This window comes from Balearica regulorum, chromosome 8 (assembly GCF_011004875.1).
Source record: "Balearica regulorum gibbericeps isolate bBalReg1 chromosome 8, bBalReg1.pri, whole genome shotgun sequence".
NCBI lineage: Eukaryota > Metazoa > Chordata > Aves > Gruiformes > Gruidae > Balearica > Balearica regulorum.
In genome coordinates, this window is record NC_046191.1 from 9,434,083 (window position 1) to 9,446,243 (window position 12,161).

Genomic DNA, 12,161 nt, shown 5'->3' on the forward strand with positions numbered 1-12,161 from the left:
TGGGAGAAAGGTGGAGCTGCTGGAGAGAGAGAGGTGGCATGGGCACGTGCAGCCAGGCCCTGCCCTCCCCCTCCTCGCAGGGTTGTGTCGTCACACTGGCAGTGCCGGGGGAACAAGTTGAGAGGCTCCAGTGTGGTGTCCCTCAAGGGCAGATGGGGCGGGGAGGGCATGTGAGAGCTCACTGCCTACAAAGCAGCGCACACCTGCCTGCTGCCACCCTGTGTCCCAACAGCATGGGGCCACAGGTGACTCCAGGCCACCGGCACCCAGTGTGGCCATGACTCGGTTGTCTCACTGCCCCATTCTGTGCCACAGTGACGGGACATGCTGTGGGCTAAAAAACCTTCTGCCTCTTTCTGTCCCTCCATCTCCTTCTCTCATCTGAACCTTATCCCTCAGGGTAGAACCAGAAAATTAAGTATTTCTTTGCAGGAACTAGAAACACCATGAGGAAAACCAATCCCTTGCTCCTTTGCATGATTTTTACCTGGCTGGAAGATCTGGGAGGAGAAGAGAGAGCAGAGGATGATAGTCCCTGCTTAGAAAGGAGTCGCTGGTCCTGACGCCATGGTTAGAATGCTCTCTGCCTCTGGAGGTCAGGAGCAGAGTCCACCAGATGCACACATGGTGGTTTGAAAGTCCCTTCAGCAGCCCATGCAGCTGCATTTGTTCATCAGTAACCACAGCAAGCGGTGTTCCTCTCAGTCTTCACAGAGCTGTCGGGAAGCCACGTTAATAGCCAGCTGGGCCTGAGTCTGCCACCATCCTTGGCAAAACTCCTGCTGGCTCTGCTCTGAGTTTTGCCAGAGCAAGGACCCTGCCTCATACTAGTAATGACTGTATTTCATCAAGAAAACTTTGGTAGCTTTGATTTTTCTTAATACAGTGAGGAACTTCCCAGTTTTGGAAAGGGCTCACAGTCGTGGAGGTGGTGGGAAGGTTGGGATCCGGATCTGCTCTGCAGCATGTACTGCATACAGCCAGGCTGGGTGGTGTCCTGCAGGGAGAAGGGGCTATGTACGGTGCCCCAACCCGCACCCCTGCCCCACACAGATCCAGAGGCAGGAGTTCCTGCAGGCAGCGGTGACAGGCATTGTCAGCCTGTCCTCTGCTCCGAAACCCCGCAGCTTTAACAGAGATGGACACTTGGGAGGAAGCTTGAACAGCGCCTGCTGCAACAACCTCCAAAGAAAGCTCCAGACCCTCAGGGATTCTGGATGTGTTCCTGTCGGCAAGAACCAGCTCAGGTCTGGGAGGAAGGTGCTTCCTCCTGAGGCTTTTCAGTCCAGGTGGATGCTGGATAGCAAACAGCGTGAGCAGGAAAGATGCACGTTTTGAAAGCACTGAGAGAGAAGTTTCCTTCCATCCTCCTGTGAGGCTGAGGAGGTGGGGGACCCCCCTGGGGCAGCCATACCTGCGAGGATAGCTGAGGCTCGGGGCATGATGCTGCCAGCACCATGTAGGGTCCATGTCCTTGACCTGCCCTCCACCCCTGCGCTCAGCGAGGCTTCGCTGCCTCTGGTTTCAGAGAGGCCAGGGGAAAGCTGCGCCTGTGAGGACGTGTTGCCTCACGCCTGGGAGCCGATCGGGGTCAGAGCAGCTAGCGGAGGGTTGAGGAGGGGCGCCTCAGGGCATCCATCCCATGAGGAGCCGGCTGCTCTCAGTTCCTTCCCGGCACAAGCCCTGTCCGAGCGATTTTGTGACGTTTTTAAAGTGCGGGACTGTCGAAACTTTTCTATTTTCTACTTTTAGTGTTTAAAGACAGGGAAGGGCCACGCAGGTGCCGCCGCGGCTGAGGGGCGGCGGGCCAGGCGGCGGCGGGCGAGCGGGAACGCCACCGCCCCTCAGCTGCGGCCACCGCGCGGCAGCGCTGGGCCGCCATCGCCCCCTAGCGGCGGCCCCGGGCGGCGGCCCCTGGCGGGAGGCGCGGGCGGGCCGGAGCGGCTGCGCGAAACTTTCCGCCGGAGCCCGAGTTTGGCCTCCCCGGTGCGGAGTGCGCCGCCGCCCCGCGGAGCAGCGCCCGCCTTTCCCGGGGCGCCGCGGAAGCCCCTCTTCGCCGCTGAATTTAAAAAAAAAAAGAAAAAACCTTCTTATTTTTTTTACTTTTTTATTTTCTGGCTATTCCTCCTCCTCCCTCCTCCCCAACCGCCTCCCGAACCGGCGGGGCGGGAAGGGAGCTTCTCCGGTCTGCAAAATCAAAGCATGGCGGAGGCTGGCGATGAGAACCGTCCTCCCCAAAGCATCCAGCGCCTCTGACAAGCCCGGAGCCAGAGGGGGTGGGGGTGGGAAAGGGCGGGAGGGGGGAGAGCATGGGAGGGAGGGGGCGGCCAGTCCTTCCCCCTGCACTTGTCAGATGCAGATGGGACTGGCAAAGTTTTTTTTAAAAAAAAAAAAAAAAAAAAAAAGCCAAAAAAAAAAAAAAGGGGGAAGAGCAGGAGGAGGGGGAGGGAAAAAAAAAAAAAAAAGATCCTAGAAATCCAAAAAGGCTCATCTGGGAAGGAGAGAGAGGAGAGCGAGAGGAAGCGGGATGCAACTCAACCTGACGCTGATCTGCTTCGTCTTCGGGGGGTTCCTGCCCGACGCCGCGGCCCGGCGGGAGCAGATGGACACGGGGCAGTGCGACCTGCCCCGCTCGGTGAGCCGGGCCGGGCCGGGCCGGGCCGGGGGGCGCGGCCGCTCGGGGATGCGCGGCTGGTCGCGGCGCTCCGCGGGAGCCGCCGGGGCGCGGAGATGGGGAGGGGGGCGCGGGGGGAGGGACACCCCCCTCCCCCCCGTGCGTGTGCGCGCGGCCCACGCGGACGCGCGTGGCCCTGCAGGTGTGGCGCTGCCCCGCGTGTCCCCCGCGAGGGGTGCGGTGTGCCGGCGCGCGCGCACGCCCGGCGCGGAAGGGGCCCTCAGGCGGGTGCGAGTCCGGAGGGATGAGGCGGCTGGGTGGGCGCCCGTGGGGGAGAGCGGGGGTCACGGTGGGTCTCTGTCCTACGTGGGCCCCTTCACGCCCCTGGGCTTTGCTCGCCCCAAGCCTGGACGGGGCTTGTGCAGGGAGATGGGGGAGAGGGAGCCCCCGAGGGTGGCGTTCCCCCCCGCGGGCTGTCTCTTGCCCCTCTGTCCCTCTGCCATTGACCGGCCCCCGCTGTCCTCCCCACAGCAAGGAGAGCTCAACTCCTTCCTCTGGACCATCCGCCGTGATCCCCCCGCCTATCTCTTCGGCACCATCCACGTGCCCTACACGCGGGTGTGGGACTTCATCCCCGACAACTCCAAGGCCGCTTTCCACGCCAGCTCCAGCGTCTACTTTGAGCTGGACCTCACCGACCCCTACACCATCTCGGGGCTGGCCAGCTGCCAGATGCTGCCCCACGGGGAGAACCTGCAGGACGTGCTGCCCCGGGAGCTCTACCGCCGCCTCAAACGCCACCTGGACTACATCAAGCTGATGCTGCCCCACTGGATGACCCCGGACCAGCGGGGCAAAGGGCTCTACGCCGACTACCTCTTCAATGCCATCGCCGGCAACTGGGAGCGCAAGAGGCCCGTCTGGGTGATGCTCATGGTGAACTCCTTGACGGAGACGGACATCCGCTCCAGAGGAGTGCCAGTGCTCGATCTCTACCTCGCCCAGGAGGCCGAGAGGATGAAGAAGACGACGGGTGCGGTGGAGAGGGTGGAGGAGCAGTGTCACCCGCTGAATGGGCTCAACTTCTCCCAGGTAAGGAGACCCCTGGGCCTCGTGGCTTATTCCTCCTCGCGTTTTGGTTGGTTTTACAGGGGCAAACCCCAAGCTTGTTGCAGCGGGGCAGGTTTCTCATGGGCTCCGGTGGCCTTTCCATCGGGCTGCCCATTCTCCATCGTGCCGATCCGTGCTGCCTGTAAAAATCCTGTGATGTGTATGGTGAGTTTATCATGTGTGTTATTTATTTGAGAAGCAAACGTCCAGGGTGTGAATGTGTGTGTCCGCTGGCTTGCCACTTTTGAGGGAAACTTACACGCCTCCGGTCCTGTCCTGGAGCTGGGTAAAAAGTGCTTTTGTTTGTTTGTTTGTTTTTAAATAAAGCAGCTCTGTGGTACTTGTCAGGAAGAGGATGAAGCATGAACAATGAAAAAAGAAATTTTGACATTGTTCAAATAGATTTAAGTACGTGCAAACTGTCAGTCGTCTTTTTAGTAGTCGCTCCAGGTCAAAAGAAGCTAGCTCACATTGCCCTTATGTACTGGGGGAAATTAAGTGTTCAATATGCATGGATTTTCTTCATTTTAGAACAGGTAAAGTTCAGCAAAAGAAACGGATGTAGATTAAGAAACAAAAGTTATTGGTGTAACTGGACTCCAGAATTCTTTCAGTGGATTTAGCTTTAAACAACCAAATACTAAGCCATGCGATCTATTTCATTTCAGTGGATTAATCAGGAACACAGTCACAGCTATTGACTTTGCTTTGTGAAACTGTTTATATGAAATCAGATTTACTAGAAATTCAGGAAATGAATGTGTGTGGAAGAAAACAAATAATCCTGGGGAAATTTAAGATGGTGTCAGTTACTGCTATGATATTTCATTTTTAACCTGCTTTTCGTCATTAGTTTTGGATCAGCCTATTTCCAGCCTTATCTTACTGTCCTAGTTTGAACAAAAAAATTCTTGGTGATGTGGGAATAAGGATTAAAGGACTGATCTTTGGTGTGATTAAAATGTCCTTAGAGTGCCTTCACCCCCTTCTCCCCTGAAGTCTAGTGGGAACTGTTTTAAGGGGAAAAAGTCTGACTTTCACTAACATTTGGTTCACCCGCTATTTCAACCAGAAGTCTAACTCTGCATACAGCCTTCATGGGAGAAAATTGGTTGCGTACGTTTTAGAAAGGATTTTCTTGTTTATCAACAGAAATAATTAAAAGAAAGCCCCCTCAAGACCTTTGCATTAATTAACACACATGCAAAAGAAGGAATTCATTTTACCTTGTTCTGTTTGAAATGTTTAAGTGCCTATCCTCTCTGTTGAACCCTTTCTTTAAGGTGAGGTAAAAATAATTAACCATTCCAGATATCCAATAGCATTTGGTTGTATTGGGTCAAAAAAGGCAGTTAGGATCAAGCACGTGAAAGCACTTGGTTAAAAATGTACCACTTGGAAGCCTTTTAAATGTGAATCATATTACATTTTTTTCTTTTTAGAGGGAGAGAGAGCACAACAGAGAAAAGGGACAGAGTACAAAACTCACTGCTGTTCTTAGCATAATTCTGTTTTTCTCTCATCTCTAAATTTTAAATAGAAACAAAAATTTCCCCTTCTTTTTGCTACAATAATAATTTAAAAAAGAACAGCAAAGGTATTACTGCTGTTGGCAAGTAAAGAACAATCATTTATGCAAAAGAGTTTGTGCTGACTAAAAACATACACTACATTTTAATTATTACAGAGAATTGACATTGCTGCTAAAATAGAACAGTGTTCAGGGGGATTTTTTCCTAGATTGAAACTTTTTCTGGGAACAAGGCCACCATAACAACATGAGACAAAATTAAACAAAACAAACCAGATATTTATTTTCTTGCTTCCTCTAGATTTCATGCATCCTGACACCTGGCTAGTTGTTTAACAACAGTAATTTGTAATGTTATCACACCGTCTGGCAGTCCTACTGCTTGGTGTATTACTGTGCTAATTTAGTGGAGTGGATTACTATTGCTAGGTTTCGCCTCCCAATTCCAGGTCTTGGAGCCTTCCTTAGGCAACACATAATTAAAATACACTAAAATGGAAATCAGAAATTGAGCAGCTTTTGTCTTGTAGGGTGTTTGCACAGTTTGATGAGAACATCTGTGATAAATTACAGTTCCAAATCTGCTAAGGGCATCAGCAGTTTTTACCTGTTTTCAGCATTACTGTTACGGGAATACTGCACATAATTTCTGCATTCAGAATTCAAGTTTTAAAACTGTGCCTTGCTGAATCATGTCAATGCTTTTGTTTCCCCAGTCCCCAAAGTCCAGTATTTTTGCCCTAAGCAAATTAAAATAGAAGAAAAAAGCTGCTTTTTCCTTTCTTCTCCTCAAAGGCAGCTTTGTGCTACTGCAAATATTTAATCTGACTACATGCACCAAATCTGTTAATCTGATACCGCGAGGAGGAGGAAATCTAGGAGTGGTCCTGGTGTGGTACTTGGTTTTGATCTGCTCTGAAAGAAAGCGGATACACTTGCATTTTTGACCAGGAACGATCTTTGAAACATTCTGTGCGTCGCTTTGAAATGTTGATTGTCTTAGCCGGATGAAAAGATTAAGGTGGCTCATATAATTAGCTGCTTCCTGGAGAGCCAGCTCTTGCAGGTAGAGTACGGCACATTGTTTTCCATTGTAAACCCAGAAACTTTGTAGTCTGATGCTCCACTCCCCCTGAAATCTCTGCTCGTCGTTTCATGCCGCTCTCCCAAGGCAGCACGGCTTCCATCGCCCTCCTTCCCTGCTGGCTGGCTGCTATTCTGCAGGGCTGGCGGAGGGAGCATCCCTGCTGCTCCTGGGGCTCCGGCAGCTGTTGGTCACACAAAGTCCAGCCCTTGGTATTGTATAGCTGGTGGCAGGGTGTTTGTATCACAGTAAAAGGTTGGGTTGGGAGCCTGGCGACAGGGGGATTCAGATCAGGTTTGGCTCAGGTTGAAATTTCACTGCTCCTTGGTATACGAAGTTTCAGGTTTTTCACTGAAGGTGGGACAGAAAGAGCTGAGAGGTATGCAAAGAAGAGGAAGGAGACAATGTTTCTGGCTGACTGCAGAGATGTTTATTTACAGAGTGGCCAGAACAGTGCAAAATCAAGTGGGCCAGGACTGAGAAGAGCTGGTGAGGGGCAGATGGCATTCAGGTCCTTCTCTTGTTGGGATCCTGGCAGAGGCAACGCAACCAGCGCCATGACAGGCCGTGAGGACTTGTCCATGTGTCCTCCCAGGGTCAGCTCGGGAGATGATTAAGCTTTCCCTCCTCTTTGGTACCCTCATGTGGGTCTGTGGTGGAAAGCTCTCCCCAGGCTGACATATACTGTTGTTGGAGTAAGGAGGACGGTGATGGTAACTCACAGCTGCTCAGGTCTGCCTGCGCCCACCCTTATCGCCCAGGGCTGTGGTGGGACCCCCACTCAAGGTGAGAGCCCTCAGGCAGCACCGCATCCCCACTAAAAGCCTGTACAGGTAGCAAGGGGAAGGTCTTACTCCTCTACCCAAACTGCTCTGCCCTGGGGAGATGGATGGCAGCTCTCTCTTGTGTTTGATCCTGTTTCTCAGCAGGGTCCCCAGACCGAGACAGTGTTGATATCCCTTCCTCCAAGTTAGACATAAAATCCCTCTCCCATCCCATCATGAGCTTGCTCTCTTCAGGGAGAATCTGCATTCAGCTCATGCCAGATGCCCTGAATCCCAAGGTTTGTGAGGGGAGTTTTGTGTTGGGCCAGACTCCATCCTGACCTGTCGGTGGGGGAAACCGTCAGGCCGGAGGGGAGCTGCTGGCACCCCTTTTTCTCTCCCTCCGCTGGCTGGGGCTTGCGGAGCCCTGACTTGGGTCTTCTCCGGCCTCTATCATTTCCAACTGCAGGGGGAGATGTTAAATATCAAACCGGTGCTGATTGGATCAGAGACGTCCTCAAAGAAAGAAACCTCAGACCGTGCCAGATTAAACTTCACACTTCACCATTCTTCCCTTTTCATTTCTCTGCCGCCTCATTCTCTGCACAAATAAACCTCGTCTCCCTGCTTTCTACCAATGAGACAGCATTCAGGGGGCAGGAATGACTTTGTTAACAAAATCAGTCTTCATTTCCCAGGTCCTGCTGTTCCATCAAACCCTGGGACATGGCAGCTTTGATTACTCTAGTGATAGGATTAGAGGGGGAACAAGTGCTGGTTAATAAAAGGTCGATGGGTGGTCTATCACGTTTGGTCACTGACAGATCTGCAGTCTTGGAGCTGGACCTTCAGTGGCAAAACAGCACGACACAGTAATACATAGACAGGGCCACAGCCTGGACTTGCTATTCCATCTCCCTTGTCCCCTTGAAAAATTACACATTTCTGTGATCACAAAGCTGGGACTCTCGGAGCTGACTTCAAGGGACATTTGCCTGTTTATACTAATGAAAGATCCAGGCTCAAAGTTTTCCAAACTGGATTAAAGGGCTCAGTTTCAGAGCTAGTTGACTTAGTTTGACAGTCTGTGTAGTTTATTTGAAGGAGTATTATTGATTTTTTTTAATTTTATTTTTTATAGGAAAAGTGGGTTTTGCCTAATATAAATTGTGCCCTTTTGCTTTTAAAAAATTCAGGCTTCATGAAAAGGGCAGGAATCATCAAAAATAGTTTAGTATGTATCATCTGGTTTGATTGCTGAATATTGTTGAAAGAAATATTGTTAAAAGGTTTGATTATATGTAGTTATACATAGTGCACATAGTTTTTACCTTGCTGGGTTTAATTAAACTATCACCCCATTTATCCCCTCCCAGGGTAAAAAAAAATTCCCCTGGTGAAATTAACCTTGGGGTAGAAATTCATACAGCAGAAATAGAAATCCTTCCATTAGCTCATTTTGAATACTAGTGGAGCTGCTTTACATCTTTACCAGGGGAACTGCTGAGGGTGAAACTATGCAGGTATTAAAACTACAGTAGTCACAGTAACACCTGAAAGGATCAGCAGCTGACGTTTTATAGCTGTAACTAACTGTACGTGTTGCTCTTTACAGGCAGTTACTGTGTGCTTCTTCACCACAGCCCCCTTGAAAGGCCCACCCTGGCATTTGATGCCTATTAAGAAAAAATCCAGTCAGTTAATGATGGCTCGAGGGGCAGCTGGCAATTCATCTATTGTATTTATTGTTTATATAACTGCGAGAAGTGTTTGTAGAACAGGTTAGATATGAGCCCTTCCTTTCCCTCTGATCCCTCACACCTCCTTTGGTAAGATCCAAGCCCGGGGCAGGTGTACCTGCCTCCTAGGAGCAGATCTGAAGAGGATTCTGCTGGTCAATTTGTTTGCAAAATTATGGGTGCTGCTTGTGTTCATTTTTAGGAAGGAATTGCATCTTTATAAAGTGGGCTTTGAAAGGAACAAACACACAGAAAATAGTGGCGAACTAGCCTGGCACTCAGGGGAGTCCCTCCCGTGTTTGAGGCAGGTGAACCTTACCGATATATAGAAGTCAAACAACAGAATTGTGCCATTTTTTCCTGTGTGTGTGGTGAGAAGTGAGTTGAGGTCAGAGCATGGTCTGACTCAGAGGATGCCTGGTGCTGGCGGCAGAGAGCCGGTACTGCTGCATGGGGAGCACCCAGGCACATGCCTTGCTCCTTGGAGGAGATTCACTCCCCAAGTTCTGCTTAGGGGAAGGGGATCAGAAGAGGGACAGATGACCCAAATCCATCGCTGTACTCCAGCACTAACACTGCTTTCAAATCCCTGTGGGATCTCCCCTGGAGCAGTTTGCCACCTCCGAGCCGCTCACCCAGTAAGTGCAAAATACCCCCCTCTTCAGTAAATGATATTTCCACAGCAATGATTTTCTCTCTGTTTGTTGTCTGTCAGTTTCTGATGCTGTTGCAACGGGCCCAAGAGTGCTTTGCTTATAAACAGAACGAACCATTGACCTTAAAAACCTCAACTTCAAGTATAGTGCAACCTACAGTCCTCAGAAAGTCTTTAACAGCCTCCCCTCAGCTCCCTAGTGAGTAGCAATCCACGTTATAAAGCTAGCCCACATCATTCAGGCTAGTCAGAGGTTCCTGTATTGAAAAGGCCAGAAATGATCTTAAGCAAGGGCACTCATTCACCTTGCACTCCTGTGAAGACGGAGATCAGTGGCAGGGCTCCTGGCAAAGCATATTTGGGAACTTCAGAGGGATGTACTGTAAAATAACAGGTTTCCCCTGTGCTGGGCTTTACACTGCAAACCTTTATTAATCTCTTCACTGTCATTAGGAGTTGATGAGACAGGTAAAAGGTAGAAGAAATCACGGAGTTACTGCTTGAGCCATGTGAAATTGGTGTGATTTCTTTCATGTTTTGGTTGCATTACAGGGGTTCCCTGCGTGCTTGGATGACTGTAAAACGACTTTCCCAGAGCACAGTGTTTAGGATAGCACAAAACCAGAGATTTTCAGCAATGACCAGTGTTTCGGGAACTTCATTTTTTTTTAATTTTCAAGAGCCATCATTAGAAGAGCCCTATTTTGCAAGGAAACATACCTGCCTTGTGTCCATACACTTTGCAAAATTCCTCTTTCAAGACAACGAGCAGTTCAGATCCTAGATGCTACTAGACTTAAATTCCGCAGAAAGCACTGTGGGTTGATCACTGCCAGTATCTTTCTGAACCTCTCAAATTATTTATAGGGTGCAGTCACTAAGACATTTTTCTGAACATTGCAACAATTTGTCAACCTAATATTCTTTCTGTAACCCATAAAGCATTATGGCTTCCAGCTCGCTTGAGACACCAGAAATTAAACTGGTGCCTGCAGAGCTTAAAACTGCAGATATCAGTGTTTGAACTTAATATCTCAGTTCTTGGACTGGAATTGGAACAAGGCTATACTCTCTGCAGAGTGGGAACAGACATGCAACTAAAATGCATGTCTGGTTGTTTCTGTCACAACAGCTAGTAGTTTTGGTGTCTCATTCATCTCTGTGGATTTGCTTTTTCTGGTATTCAAGAGAACATTATAGCTGCCTTGTGTTATTGGTATTGTTTGTTGGATCTAGTTGTCATTTAAATGCACAGAGAATTAGAAGTGACACGGTTAATACCTGTGTCAGAAGCTCAAGCAGGAATTAGCACAGATGACTGCTGCTTTTATCACTAGTTACTCCAACAACAGTCCTTACCATTTGGGTTTCCAATTTTTAGAGCTTCTGCTGCAAGTCATTTCAGGACTCCTAGCACAATATAAATGAAAGTTGCTAAAAACTCTAAATTAAAACCATGTGTTCAGCATTTTGGGATGGATGTTCTATGACTTGAGGAGGCTCATTAGCAAAAGTATTTTTAGTTTGAATGAGATCAAAGACCTTAGATTTTCCACTCTGAGGGTCATTTAGCATAGGCCTAGACACCCCATTTCTCATCATACATAGACTCCCATAGGCTAGTTATACCTGAAGAAATCATCAGCCCTGATATATTGTAATTAGATGTATTATCAGCAGACCACTGCTGATCACCTCTGTCCAGGCACTGCAATGATACTGAGGGTTGAAGGGTCTTGCAGATATCAAAAGAGAGTTTTATTACTGACTTCTTCAAAACCAGGATTGCAGCCCATGCCAGTGAGTAGCGGTGTTAGATGTGAAAGACCACTGGTATGAATCAAATCCTATATGTTATACTCATTCCAGAGTGTCCCTTGAAGTCAGGGATAACACTGAACCATTCCCAGAAACTCCTATTGGCAAACAGAGAAAGGATTGTAAAAAAAAAAAAAAAAAGAAAAAGAAAGTGTTCTAATTCCTTCTTTTCCTAGGCTCAGTTAATATGGAAGTTACGAAACCTTTCAAATTAATTTCAGTCCAGAGGTTCTTCATGCTTGGGCATCCCCTGCAAAATCGCAGAGTTCATTGAGACGGGCAGAGAAAAGCTAGCAATTCAGTCACAGTCAACATGTTAGCTGTAACAACACAGTTAAGGGAGTAACATTAAAGGCTTTACATTTTCCCCAGATTGCATCAAACTTGCTTCTTCTACCCTAACTCTTGTATTGGGGTACCACTGGGAGACACAGATATCCCCAATCAATACATAAAACTGCCTTCATAGAGCAAAGTGATATTCATCGGGCTCCATTCGTGAGCCAAGGAATGAGAAAAAGGAAACAAATCTTCACGTTATTTTCAAACCTCTTTCCATTTTAATAAAAGCCAACTTATGAGGAATACAGGGAAAATATTTCTTTAAAGTAGGAGATTCTATGTCTTGAAAGTATTCCCTCAGTATTTTAGAGACTGTATTAAATCCAAGGTCTCCATTAGGCTCCCTCACTTTTGTTAACAATCACAATGAAGACTGATTATTCTCTGTACACTTTCTGCCACCACACAAATTTTGCTTTCCTTTGATTTCTTGCAGGCTTTTCCTATTACAGGTGACAGCATAATAGTGATGGGGAATATTTATTTAAATGTGAGACAAAATGC

The 12,161-nt window shown here is 48.5% G+C and overlaps 1 protein-coding gene across 2 annotated transcripts in view; it reads left to right on the forward strand.

Annotated features, from left to right (window-relative positions):
• Window positions 1-1,988: 1,988 nt before the first annotated feature.
• TRABD2B (TraB domain containing 2B) overlaps window positions 1,989-12,161 on the forward strand; it is a 293,392-nt gene continuing 283,219 nt past the window's right edge. The window contains exons 1-2 of one of the 2 annotated variants that reach the window (XM_075759455.1): window positions 1,989-2,635; window positions 3,146-3,706. In XM_075759455.1, coding sequence (XP_075615570.1) covers window positions 2,528-2,635; window positions 3,146-3,706 — 669 coding nt within the window. In that variant the 5' untranslated portion in view covers window positions 1,989-2,527. The remainder of the gene's footprint in view (window positions 2,636-3,145; window positions 3,707-12,161) is intronic. The other variant, XM_075759456.1, reaches the window with a different exon arrangement.